The sequence below is a fragment of the Microtus pennsylvanicus genome, chromosome 5 (genome assembly GCF_037038515.1).
Source record: "Microtus pennsylvanicus isolate mMicPen1 chromosome 5, mMicPen1.hap1, whole genome shotgun sequence".
Taxonomy (NCBI): domain Eukaryota; kingdom Metazoa; phylum Chordata; class Mammalia; order Rodentia; family Cricetidae; genus Microtus; species Microtus pennsylvanicus.
Window position 1 is genome coordinate 92,910,161 of NC_134583.1, and position 13,742 is coordinate 92,923,902.

The 13,742-nt window shown below is 53.2% G+C and overlaps 1 protein-coding gene across 8 annotated transcripts in view; it reads right to left on the reverse strand.

The window, feature by feature from the left end:
- Positions 1 to 9,162: 9,162 nt before the first annotated feature.
- Cd6 (CD6 molecule) overlaps positions 9,163 to 13,742 on the reverse strand; it is a 38,883-nt gene continuing 34,303 nt past the window's right edge. The window contains exons 9-13 of one of the 8 annotated variants that reach the window (XM_075973521.1): positions 12,566 to 12,682; positions 11,203 to 11,274; positions 10,739 to 10,996; positions 10,424 to 10,525; positions 9,163 to 10,071 (exon numbers count right to left, since the gene is read on the reverse strand). In XM_075973521.1, coding sequence (XP_075829636.1) covers positions 10,004 to 10,071; positions 10,424 to 10,525; positions 10,739 to 10,996; positions 11,203 to 11,274; positions 12,566 to 12,682 — 617 coding nt within the window. In that variant the 3' untranslated portion in view covers positions 9,163 to 10,003. Of the gene's footprint in view, positions 10,072 to 10,423; positions 10,529 to 10,735; positions 10,997 to 11,202; positions 11,275 to 12,565; positions 12,683 to 13,742 lie in introns of all 8 variants that reach the window. The other 7 variants (XM_075973519.1, XM_075973520.1, XM_075973517.1 and 4 more) reach the window with 7 other exon arrangements.

Sequence of the window (13,742 nt, forward strand, 5' to 3'; positions counted from 1 at the left end):
ACATTTTGATAGATGTTGGGAACGGGACAGAAAAGATAAACAAACCAACAGGAAGCTCAGGCTTTGCTTCTCAAAAATCTATTCATCTTTTTTCTTCTTTCTTGTTTTTTGAGACAGGGGCTCACTATACAGCTCAGGCAGGCCTCCAACACATTGTCTCCTTACCTCAACCCCCTGAGTGCTGGGGTTGTAGGTAGGCACTGCCATGCCCAGCAATACTTTATAATCTGATTGAAGAAAACATGGAAATATAATAAAAAGTGACAGGCTGGGTGGAATGGCTGGGTGGGTGGATGGCGGTGGCAGGAGTCGGGCTTCCCGCTCTTGGCCTGGGGGAGGTTACAAATGGAAGAGAAGGCTAGAGACACACACCCTGTTGTGCTGGATTATCACGGGGCAGCAGTGTGCATTTAGTGTGGAGCTGCAGATGGAGACATACGAACATAAAACCTGCCACTCTTTGGACAGGGTCTCACACTGTCGCCTAGGCTTGTTGGGAGCATAGCATGGAAGGTCCTTGAGCCCACAGATCTCCAGAGAAACCAGGAATGTTAAGCACACAGGGCTGTCTTTCCAATGGGAAAAATGAAAAACTTGTTCTTCCATCCAGAAAGCTGGGAACTGGAAGGGATTAATAGCCTGGTGATCTGTGTTATCTGCCAGGCCACACCAAGCTCCTAGAACCAGGACCAGAGGTCACAGCCATCTAAATGACCCTTGCAACCAGGGGTTCCCCAAGTCCCACAACCAGGGCCAGAGGTGGGTGTTAGTCCAAATGATCTCTACGCTATCTGTATGACTGGGACCAGACCAGACTCTTCCTTAGGCCCTTAGGCTAATAAGGGTATCCTATCTCTAGAACCCAAATAGCCTGTACCCTGAGTTGAGTTTTAATGTTTTGATTATGCTTCCTTATGCACCAAGTATTGTATTATATCAGGAAACTTACCCCCCCTCCCACCCCAAATCATAATGGTCTTAAATACTCTAGGAATGATCTTGATCCAGGTTGATGAAGTCAGTCTGAGCTGAGTTTTCATTCTTCCCAGTTCACGTCTCTGTCTGACACTTGCCGAGACCCCCTCACAGGCTGGCCCTAGACTTCTGTCTATCCTCTGCCTCGGCCTCCCAAGTGCAGGTAGTACAACCAAAATCTAACTCCTTAAAATATTATTTTTTAAGCACATTTCTTTTGTGTTGGGGGCAGGCTTGTGTCACGGTGCTTGTGTGGAGGTCAGAGAACAACTGGCGAGAGTCAGTTCTCTCCTCCCACCACGTGGGTTCTGAGGATCCAACGCAGACAGTGAGCTTGGCAGCAGGCATCTTTACTCATGAGCCACCTCAGCGGCCCAGTCGTAAACCTTGCTAAGTGTGTAGTTGAGTGAGGTTAAACATGCTTGCAGTTGCCTGCAACCGTCACTGCCACTCACCTGTGTGTCCGGGGAACTGAAACCACGTCTGCTAATCAGTTTGCCCCCCACACCCTGGCAATCCCTCCACGCCACCAGCCTTGGCACCTGCCCCTGGACCCTCTCCCTTCTGTTAGTTACCTTAAGACCCCCTAAGGCATTTGCCTTTTCCTGCCTCGCCCATTTCTCCTACAGTGACGTCTTCCAGGTTCACATAATTGAACCATTTCTTCAAATCCCCTTCCCTGTGAAAGCCAGAAGCATTTTGTAGGGCCTGAGCCTTAAGCATTCAAAGAAACCTGCACAGCGTGTGAAACCGTCCGAAGTGGCAAAGGGAAATAGTCTGAGTCTTTGTACAGAAGCTCTGTTCCTATAGTTGCACATGGAATGGAATCTTCACTGTGCGCTGTGAACAACTAGTTCCTCCCAGAGTGTTCCAAGCAAACAGGATGGGAAAACCATAGCTTCACAGTGGAGAAAGCTGGTGGAGGCAACTCAGGCAGGCACACAAGTCAGCATCGCCATGGTGACTGACTGTGTGTGCTGCTGACATGGTTGGAGACGGCAGTCATCACTTGGTCTTGGACCAAGACTCTCAGCGAAGGGATTGCAGAAAGAGATCAGACAGATTTGCTATCAGCCTTGAATTCTCCACACCCTGCCCCCCTCCAGCTCTCAAGTGCTGGGTTATATGTACCACCATGCCTGACTGCCATTAATTCTTTTAATTGTGACAAATTCCTGTTGTTTATGTAAGAGCTTCATAACAGAGAGTGAGCTCAGGGTGTAGGGAAATTCTCTGTACCATCTAAGAAACTCTTGTTTTAAGAGGAGCTATGGCCCGAGGCAGATGGAGAGAAAGCTGCGCTGGCGAGCAGAAGGGGGCAGAGCCAGTTGGGGCCCGAAGTCAGGGCAAACTTAGGAAGCTCAGTTTTCTTGGGTGTGTCATGTGTGTGGGGGGGCTGTCCCCTTGTCTCCTAGCTCTGATGGCGTCTTCTCTTCCTCCCCAGCTCTGAGCTACTCCCGCTCTGCAGGCACTCCTCGGATATCTGTTTTCTCTCAGGTTGACACCCTGAACTTCTGGGACCCCAGGAGTGAGGGATTCAGAGAGGCCAGTTCCACTGGAGACACAACTCCACACCCAAGATTACTTTCCGAGGACATGGTCCTTGTCTTCCAGGTGCTTGGACTTTACATGGAACCCATGCTGACGGCACTGCTGAGCACTCTAGAACCCCACCGCCATGGGCCAGGATTCCAGTGGAAGGCTATGCCCTGTACGCTTGCCTCTTGTCTGTCTTTGAGGCAGGGCCTCCTATCATCTGGGCTGGTCTTGAATTTACTATGTAGCTATGAAGAACCTTGAATCTCTCATCCTTCTGCCTCAGCCTCCTGAGTGTTGGGATGACTGGTGTGTTTTCTAAAAGCAAGACTATCTCTTTAGAGACTTAACATAGTTCAGAGCGTGAGATTGATCCTGATTGCCTCCTGCTATTCGACCTGTAGACCTCACCCGTTTGTGCCTGCCATTATTGCCTTCCTAGCAAGGAAAACCCGAGTTCTGAGACTTCCCCTCGATGGCTCCTCTGACAGGAAGCTGCTTCTGAGTCTTTATATTTTGTCTTTCGAGAAGTGTGTGACGGACACTTTGTAAAATGTCAAAGATCCCTTTGAAAATAAATAGATTTTTATTTTATTTTCTACAAAATGAGTTTATTTAAGGAAAATCTAGTAAGGTACCCAGAGGAACCAGCGTTCCACATATAAAATCTTAAAGACCCACAGGGAAAACGGGCTAAGGAAACAATTTCAATCAACGGTGCTCTGCCATGCGTCCTCACCCCACTGGGGTGGTTGACGTGGGACAAAGAGCTGACCCTGAAAATGCCCCAGACTAGGAGCAGGGAGCCCACCCCAAGAAGCAGAGTACAGCACTAGGTTCTCCCCTAGGCACTCTGGGGGGCAGGGATGTGCTCTTGAATGGGTGAAGGGTTAAGATAAACTTAACCAAGCCGGCTGGGACATCAGGCTTGGAGCCAGACAAGCAGGGAGGACCAAGTAGGGGCAGGCAGTTCCCAGGACTCCTGGCAGGGGCACTCGGGATCTTCACAGGCCAGGGCCCAGAGCCAGTGCCACTGTTATCACCCTCCCTAGATTCCCTAGATAGTTTCCTACTGCCAGAGCCTCTGCAGCTCCCATTAACAGGGTAACCTGACTGCTGTGGCTCTGGACTGACCTTCCCCATTGTGAGTGTGCATGCGTGTGCGTGTGTGCGTGTGTGTGTGTGTGTGTGTGTGTGTGTGTGTGTGTACATGGCTGGTCCTAGGCCCTAAGAAGGTTGGTCTGCTCTTGACAAAGGGTCTATAGTCCTGCAGAGGGCAGGCCTTCCTGTTGGGTGTCTGAGGGTCTGTAATTGCCCTCCTGACCCTCCCCAACACTGCTTCAAGCTGCAGAGAAGGTGGAAAGAATCAGGGCCAGAAAGCAAAGAGCCAAGTTTAGGAAGTCAGGATGCCAGCCAGAGGCTAGGCCACAGGTTTGGGGGAGCAAAAGGTGACCATTGAGGTCATATCACAAAGGGATCACTGTGCCGTAACCAAGCAGTAAGGATTGGGGGTCACTGTGCTGTGAATATTTTAGTATCTCATTCTCAGAAGCACAGTGGCTACATACTTGGGAGCCAGGGGAAGGCCAAGGGGAAGAATGGAGGCCGGGGGGGTGGGTGGAGTCCAGGGGAAGGGTAGAGGTCGGGGTAGAGATGAGGACAGGGCGGGGATGGAGTTCAGGTAAGGGGCAGAGGCTAGGCGAGAGATGGAGGCCGGGAGAGAGGTATAGAAGACAGGGGAAGGGTGGAGGTCACAGTAGGGATGAGGCCAAGGAGGGGGTGGAGTTCAGAGGAAGGATGGAGGTCAGGTGAGAGGTAGAGGCTAAGGGAGAGATGGAGGCCAGGGAAATGATTGTTATACCCAGTAAGGGAGCTGCAGGGTAGGGTTGGGGCTTAACTGCAGCTCTATGCACTGAAGCCCGGGTCTCTGGAGGGATGCTGTGTGGCCATGGAGGAACATGGTGTGTTTGTTCACTCTGCTCACCTCTGCGATATGACACGGTACAGGGAAGCTGATGCTGCAGAGAGCGGTGGCAGAGGTAGGAGGTATTCTTGGAAGCTGGTGACCTCTCAGAGGCAAATGTTGAGGCAGAGCCCTCTCTCTCCTCATACTTAAGGGGTGACTGGGGTCAGGTGGGCCTGGGTTGGGTGGGGAACACCCTCCTGCAGCCGGGATTGCTGGGCTCTTCTGGGTCATTCATAGCCCCTACCCAAGAAGACTTACCACCTGACCAGCCCTCTTGGCCCCTCCAGCCAGCCCTTCCCACTCATCTTTTCTACCCTGGACAATAACTTGTGGACTGAATCAGGCCCCAGAGCCCCACCCAGGTGGCCTTGACCTACTTTGAAGACTTTTCTGGGCTTCATAGCCCTGACTGAAGACAGGTGAGCCAGGAAACTGCAGGCCTGGGGTGAGGACTCACCAAGGCTGCGGGATGTACCTTGCCTGTGACATTCTTTCTTTTCTCTGTCCCCCTCCCCTAGCTGCTATTTTGGGCCTTCCTCCATGATGGTGCGGGGTGAGCCTCTTTTCATGTCAGGATGCCAGGCCCCCGCCACCCTGTAAACAGCTGAAGGATGTGGTAGGAGACAAACTTTCCACTAAGATGTCTTTGAACCGGTTCCCTCACACAGGGGCTCCCCAGCTCCTCCCAGCCAAGGGGACCCTGTTCCATCTCACTAGACCAGGCCAAAGTATCAAGGTCATCTCTCGAGGGGTCCCCGCAGAGAAGCCACAATCTAGTGTCCCTGCCCACCTTGAGGACCCTCACAGGGGTCTTCATGAATCTGCAAATCAGGGAGGATGGAGTGTAGAGCTTGTCAGGTCCACCCTGCAGGCGAGTGTTTGAGCCCTAGAGCCTGTGGCCAGCCTGCCAGGGAGGGAACCTCAGAACCAGGTCTGTGCTGGCTCTGGCTAGGCAGTCCTCCAGCGATTCCTCCTGAACTGTGTACCATCCACCGGGGCTTCTCCAGACATGGCAGATGTAAATGAACTGGGAGATTTGCAGAAAGCCGCAAGGCTCTAGGCCTCACTCCCGCACAGTAGCAGACACAGACAGGAGCCTTTAGCGTGGACCTTGCCACCTTCGGGAGGCCACACAGTGTCAGCCAGAGCCTGGCCACACCGTTCCAGAAAGACTGGTTCCCAGCCTCACTTTCCTCCATCGTATGGAAGGGCTGGTTCCCAGGACAGCCTAGCGTGTGTGAGCTCGGGACTGAAGCTGCCATTATCAAAGCCACTGTCAGCATCTCTGTTATGGCCAGAGACTGGTGGTTAAGAAAATCACCCCCCCACACCAGTGAACACTCTCTGAACCCCAAGTCTTTCTCCAATCTCCCCTCTGTCCCCCATATCTACTCCTGGCCATTTTGCTCCAAAGCCACCTCCCCAGTGGCCCTCAGACAACCTCTTTTCTACAGCGGAGATGTTTCTGAAGTTCCTCATATCAAATCACTCCCCAGGGGCCTCAAGAACAGTGAGAGACACCCTGGGGAAATGACGTGAGCCTCCAAGACACTTGCAATGGTCTTTATTAACTGGAGACTCGTTCCCAGACTACAGGAGGCGCAGCCCAAATTTGGATGTCTTTATGGATATTTTTATTTTCTTATCCTGCAAACCCTATACACCCTTCAGTGGCCAGTTCAGCCACCCCCTCTTTTACATGTTTTCTCCTACCACAGCCTTTTAGACACTGGTTTTTTCAATCTCTGTTCCCACTATTACTGTAGTGATGTGGTCGTATCCTGTGCAAGGTGGAGATGGTGTGTTTGGGTGACGTCAGTGCTTCAGGGTGACGCTTCCATTAAGACTGTTCAGTGCTGGCATCAGTCAAAACTTCAGACCAGTTCAGTAAAATAGCTAGTCTGTTTTAGAGCATCACACGTGAGAACCGAGTCTTTAGTAACTAAGTCTTCCAGTATGGGGAGAAGCCCACGGTGTCCAGGATGGAGAGTCTGGGGGGTGAGGGATCAGAAAAGCCCTGCCTCCTGTCTTGGCCCTGTAGGTTTGTTTGGGAGCAAGGGGGTGCCAAGCAGGTTTCCTGAGGTTCCTGTGGCTTAGACATAATGTGAACTCACCGTGTTAGCAAGTGGCTCCACATGGGGTCTTTTGTGTTAGGAGGGAAATTTGTGCTATCTGCCATGCAGCTTCTGCCTGGCCACTCAAGCTCTCTGGCCTCGGTTTCTTTCTAAGTGGCATAGATGATCCCTTCTCAGAGTGCCGTTATCACGATGCTATGAAACCACATCCTCCTGGCAAACGCTGCTCCCCTCCATTGTTTGTCAAGTTTGTCATCACCATCCACAACCCAGACCGTGAAGTCCCCAAGGGTGACGGCCAGCTTCCATTGCTCTCTGTGCACTCAGGGCCCAAGCACAGGGCCTGGTCCCCTGTGCATGCTAAACTTTCTGTGTCCCTGAGCCTAGGAGGGTATGTGCCCTAGCAGGGAATCTGGTGTACCCCCCCCCCACACACACACCCGCAGCTCAGAGCTCCAGAGAGAGGCAGGAGGCCCTGCTGGGCCGGGCCCTATGGTTCTGATCACACAGGGACAGAGCAAGTATGCAGGAGCCAGACTCATGCACGTCACCTTTTAGGGGTGTGGCCGGGGGTGTGACACTGAACCTCTATGAGCCTCTCACCCACAGAAGAGGACTGGCTTGAGAACCGGACTGTCCCCAGCCTCAGTTCCTTGGTGTCATTGTTCACGTCTAGCGTAGACTTAGACGCCCGGTCCTCCCCGATGTCACTGCCAGTGCTACTGATCCTGCCAGACCTGCTCAGGTGTCAGCCCCTGAAGGCCTTCCTGTGAGCGCTCACACAGCTAGCTCAGGGGTTCTGTGAGTTAGGGGAGCCTCCACCATCCTTTAGCGGCTCCAAGAATCTGAAACTGTGGTAGCGCCCCCTCCCATCTCTGTAGCCACGCCCTTTGCCTGGGTGGGATTCCCGAGGGCTCTGTTCCACACCAGACCCTGAGGCCTTTTCTAACTCAAGGTCCTACAAGAGTGGAGGGGAAAACACTTGCTTTTTTAGTGACTTCCATGCCCTCTGCTCCTTCAAGCTTGCTGCTTAGGAACAGGGGTGGGAAAGGGCAAAAAAGGCCTTCTTGCAGGTTCCCATCCCCTCCTCCCCTGCTACAAGTCCTTGCTGCCCAGAGACTGGAAAGTGGCAGGAGAGACATGCCAATGGTTTATATTTCTCATAGATTCAGAGGATCTGGGCTTAGAGAAGGTGTCTCCTCTGTCTGAGGCTGGGTTGGAGATAAGGCAACCATATTTGTGACTCCTTATTAATTCCCTCTCAGTGACCCAGGGACAAGACCTTTCCCACCCTCAGCCCCCCTCCTCCCCAAGTCCTCCTAATGTGAGACTTTATTAATCTTTCTACCAGTGTGGAACCATTGGATGCAGAGCCCCTGACCCTCCCTAGCACCGGTGATTTTTTATGCACACCCAGCAGTCAAGCTTCCGTTAGCAGAGGACCAGAGCAGGAGAGCTGCTGACCTGAAGAGGCGCAGGATTTATGGGATGATCTAATAGAACACAGACTGTGGAGCAAAAAGCTTTCCCTGTGGTTCAGACCGTCAAAATGCTCTGCCCTGCAGCTGCGACTCCTCCCCTAGGAATCCCCCGCAGTGGTCGGAGACTTTGCTGGGAGGTACCGCAACACAGGCGACCACATCCTGGGACGGTTGCCCCGGGAACGCCTGTGGCTGGTACAGCAGGGACAGGAACGGAAAGCAGGTCCATCAACCGGCACCCCAGCTCCCGGAGGAAGGCTAGACCCACAGTCCGCAGGCGGCATTGAGCAATGACGGCAGTAAGGCTAAAGTCATCTGTGCCTGTGTGAAATCCCAGTCAGGCAACATGGACCACAGCATCTACTCTGTCTCGGGAGGCCCCTGGACTGTCGGGGTGCGGGCAGCCTGGGGGTGCTGACAGCCAGCAGATCTGGCAAAGCCAGCCTGGCCCACAGGCCTGGAAACAGCTGGGCAACTCCCATCTGTCCCCCAACCTTCGCACCACGCTGTCCTGGCTCTCCTTTCCCTATATTTGGCTAGAGTACCAGGCCACAGTGGATGACAGCTTTGACGTTTTGCCCGAATGGATCAAAGCTGCCTCCACTTTGCCCACAGCTAGTGTGGAGCCCAGACACAGTGCATTCAACTGGTCTCCTACAGACAGTGTCATGGGAAGGTCACTGCTCTTAGGCCACCTTTGCATTGAGAGTATTTTAGGGGGGCACCAGAGCATTGGGCTTACCTTCTAAGGCAGCTGGGTGATGGTGGGGAGTGGGGGAGGATGAAGCATTCCCAAATCCCCAACCAACCACAGGATACCCGTCTCTCATCCCTTGGGGAACAACCTTCAGGAGTGTGTCCAGATAGCCCTCAGGACTGAACCTGGATGACCAGAGCACAGATGAACTTGTATATGGTGTCGCCTCCTTCCTTAATTCTTGCTGGAGCCTCCAGAACATTCCACTGCAAGGACTTGAGCTCCTCTACCCTTGAGGAAATGTGTGCCGCCACTTGTGCACGTGCGCGCGCGCGCACACACACACACACACACACACACACACACGCACAAGCACACACACAAGTACACACAGCACTGAGTTTAAGGAATTGTCACAACACGCCTCATTTTCACTCAGCAATCATTTAATCTCAGGAACTGAGGACAGGCCACCAAAGCCTGGCTGGAACCCTCCAGTTTTCTGAGGCTGTGGGGAGGTCCTGTTTAAAGTCCTGGGTGCAATAGCCACATTCACCTAAAGCATTCTTGTCAACCCAAGGGGATCTCTGGGGACTCAGAGCTCTGACCCTCCAGGACAGACCTCTGTGCTCTTGCCCCAATGAGCTGCCCATCTCTTGATTCTGTGACTGGGAAGGGACCCCCTATAAACCCAAGGAGCTCAGAATAATGTTCTATTGTCCAGGGATAGAGACAATGTCCAGCCAGTGCCTGTGGTGGACTCAGAGAACCCTGGTGGGCAGGTACTGGCCTCAGCCTGGCTGGGTGGGAGCGTGTGTTTGTCTTGGTTGCTCTCAGCTGACAGTGCCCAGGAAGGCCATGTCCCATGCTAAGTGGGCGCTTCTGTGATTACATTCAGACAGTAGTGCCTTCCTGGGTGATAATGGCAGCCCCTGACCCAGGACCTATCTTGCAGCCCTGAGTGACCTGCTCAGCCCCTTGGCAGCTTCCTGAGACTTAGGATCAAAGTACCTGACACGGCAGAGTCAGCTGAGGCCTCAGAGTCACCTAGCATGGCCCTCCACCACTGCCAGAAGTGGCCAGCCCCTGCTAGCTCAACCCAGAGCGCAGTGCCTTCTGCTCCAGGCTCCTGCAGGTTGATGGACAGGCGGAGGATAAAGGTCTGGGAGAATGCCCTTCCACCTCTGCTAGGGGCCGCAGCCTCTTGGAAGCTGATAGGTGGCAGAGCAGGAGAGCAGAGGGAGGGGCCATCCGTAAGCCTCAGGGACCCAGGCTAGGCTGCTCCGATGTCATCATAGTCCTCTTCTTCATCAGTGGAGTCTGACTGGGGGTCAGGGGGTCCTATGGGGCCAGGAGGATCAGGTCAGCAGGGGGTGGAGTCACGAGACATGCCATGCCATGGGACAGTGAGCTGGCCTGTGTCCACCCCCTACCTCAGTCCCTGTGGCACCATCTGAAATCAGCTCATCCTCATGCCTACTGCTGCCCCCAGTCCAGAACTGAGGTTCCCAGGCTGGTGCACAGTGAATGAGTGCGTGTGGTCAGCCTTACCGCTACTGGCACCTCCCCTATGTGGCCAACAGCTTCTGCTTGGATGCGTCCAGGGGCAGTGAGCTCACTTCCTCTCACAGAAACCTCCAAATATTTCTCCATACTTCACATCCCCCACCCCACCCAGCCTCTGCCCCTGTACCTGGACATTCAGTCTGCTCCATTGGAGGATGGTGGTGTGGTGACTGGAAGTTCTGGTACCACTCTCCGGATGAGGTGCTGGAACTGTCACCGTCTGCCGTCCCTGCTGAAGACCCAAATTAGTTACTCTCAGCCAGCAAGCCTGAGGACTCCAGAGAGCCAAGTCTGGAGCTAGGCACATGAGGAAGGAGTGGCCCAGAGAGAGAAGGAGACTTGTCCAAGGTCACATAGCCAACTAGCTACTCAGAGTTTGGGCTCTGCGCCTCTGCTGGGTAGGTTTGACATAAGATTGGGAGCTTGGGGGACATACAACTACCTGAAAACATTGCCTGAGAGCCAGCCAGTTCCAAGTTGGGGGGCTGCTCTGCGGGGGGACTCTTCTCAGAAGAAAACACCTGGGAACTCCACGGAGGTGGCTTGCTGCTGGGATTGTTGCAGTAACCCTCCCCAGAGGAGGTGCTGGACCCACTGTTGCTCCTCACGTGGTACTGAGAGCCCAGAGGTGGGACATCGGCCACACAGGGTGTGGGGTCAGCAGCTGGGATGGGATGGGGAACATGTAGCTCTTCGAGTCCTGGGCCAGGAAAAGGGAAAGAAGGAAGCAAGAGGGTTTTAAATTAGACTTGGAGCAGAACTTACTGCTTATGGGAATGTTAGGCCAGAGACACTAGTTGAGGAAAGTCGCTGCTAGTATATCCGAAGATGGGCTCAGCTACCGAGTTTGGAGGCAGTGTCGGCACCCTGCTTATCTTCTCCAAGACCCGTCCGCTTTGGACTCACCTTCTTCCAAGGGTGGCATCCGAAACCTGTTCTGCTGGGCCTCCTCCTCGGTGACCCGATGCCTCTGGGAATCTGCAGGAAGCAGGGTGGGTGAGGCGGGTATGGGGTCTGTCTCCTACCAGGAGCCTGGAGGAGGACAACCCTGACTGGGACAGGGTTTGAGTTTCATCTATGGTATCTCAGGTCTACCGTGGACCAGTGTGGAGACAGGTGGTTGCCGCCCGTCCCTGCCCCGCGCCACAAATGTTCCTCATAAGATTGTTACCAACTCAGGGGCTCGCCCCTTGGTTGGTCCAGAAATGGGCTGTTATTGACCACGCGGAGAAACCACATGGCCCAGAATCATTGCATTCTGCGCAGCTTCAAGGCTCAGGCTCAGGCTTAAGAACGTGGGTCAGCTCTTTAAAGCTTGACCGTGACTGTGAGTTCCAGTGTCATAGCATCTGGGACACAGCATGACACCTTATACACCTGAGTTCAGATATCCCACTGTATCTGTATGGCCACCAAACCTCACCCATGGGTCAATGGAGGTGGATCCTCCTCTGGGATCCTCCCAGAGACCCTGAGTCAGCTGTGAGGTGGGATAGCGTCCATCCTTCCTCTGCAGAACCTTCAGAGGCTCCCTGTCTTACCCCCTTATAGCTAGCAGGCTTGTGCTCTGAGTGAGGGATGGAAGTGAAGGATAACCTTGCTGTCCTGCTGTGTGGATATGGCAACGGCTCGTTCTGTGGCCATGTAGATAAAGGTCACGGCAGCGTTGAAGGAATCTGGGACTCCCTCAGCTTCCAGGACTCTGGTAGTTGGAAGGTTTCTGTCACACATGACCGAACTCTGGTACTAACTTGATTGTACAGTAGGCATAAGTGGCACTCAAGGATTTTTGACATGTTCCAAGGGGATCCATAGAGGTGTGGGACCCTCCGGCCTTGTCTGTCCCCCAAGCATTGCCTGGTCCTGCTCCCAGCAGGCAGTGGGAGAGCTAGACAGACTAAGAGGCATGTGCTGGTGTAGCAGTGGAGGGACTGGGCAGGCCGGAGTAAGATGTGGTTGAGGGAGGATGAGTGTGTAAGAATTTGCCCGAGTTGTGTCTCACCTGGAGTCTCAGGGTTTGCACAAACTCAGTATCCTTAGATACATGTGCGGGGCCTGGTGATGGTACTGAGACCTCACCCAGCCAGAGATAGCATAGGTCACACTCCTGTGAATAGGCAGATAGCCAGGGTCACAGGGCACTTTGAAAGTTTTAGGACCATTCGGAATCAGTACAGGAGAGCAACAAGGAAGTCCCGTAAAAGTCTTGTGGGCACCAGCAGGTGCCCTCCTGCAGGTCCCAAGCCCCTGGAGCCAGCCCAGCACTCACTGTAGAAGGTGGTCAGGGCCACAGGCGGCTGGGAGCTGAAGTCATATTGCTCATAGTCAGAGCCGGAACTGGTGTCTGAGTCCTCAGGGACCCGGGGCTGGATGAACAGCATAGGCGCTGGGGAGAGAACAGAGGATTGGGGCACAGGACCCAGCACCAAGGTGGGCAAAACGCTGAAGGGGAGAGGCTGAGAGCCCAGAGGCAGGGACAGGGGGCAGAATAGCAGGTGATCCATTTTGTTTTCACAATGCAATGAGATTGAACTCAAACTTTCTGGAGGCAAATGTGTGTCCTAAAGGGTGTGTGTGTGTGTGTGTGTGTGTGTGTAGAGAGAGAGAAGAGAGAGAGAGAGAGAGAGAGAGAGAGAGAGAGAGAGAGAGAGAGAGAGAGAGCAATCTCTTTTTTTTGTTTGTTTGTTTTTGATAAGGGCCTCACTGAGTATACCTGGCTGGCCTGGACCTCGCTTATGTCAACAGGACTAGCCTTGAATTCATAGATATCTGCCTAACTTTGCTTCTGGACCTAAGATTAAAGCCATATGCTGCAAGCCACTACCCTTCATCACATTTTGACAGGTTCTCTTACTGGGACCCGGAGCTTGCTGATCAGCCTAGACTGAGTGGCCAGTAAGACCCAGGGATCTATCTGCCTATCTCAGCTCCCCGGCACTGGGATTATAGCCCCATGCTACCATGCCCAACTTTTTGCATGGGCACTGGGGACTGAATTCAGGTCCTCATGTTTGCAAGGCAAGCACCTCAACCAATTGAGTTATCTCCACAGTTCTAATTTTTTACTCAGAGAATATGAAAAAAAATAAGACCCAAGAGAATCTTCTTTGTTTCTTTTTTAAAGATAGGTCTCCTGTAAGCCATGTTAGCCTCAAACTCAATATATAGTCAAGATAATCCTGAACTGCTGATCCTCCTGCCTCCACCTCCCATGTACTGGCATAACAGGAGTGCACCGTTGGCTGGGTAATGTGCTGCTGGGGACTGAACCCAAGGCCTGTGTGTATTAAGCAAGTACTCTACCAATATAACCACACCCCAGCCTTTGTTCTGGGAGGATGGTGGTGGGCCTGTGGGGCATCTGGTTGGGAAGCATCTTGAGAAATGACATCACATGTCTACTAGATAGTGAGCAGAGATGATGTTTCCTCTGAGAACCAACAGTC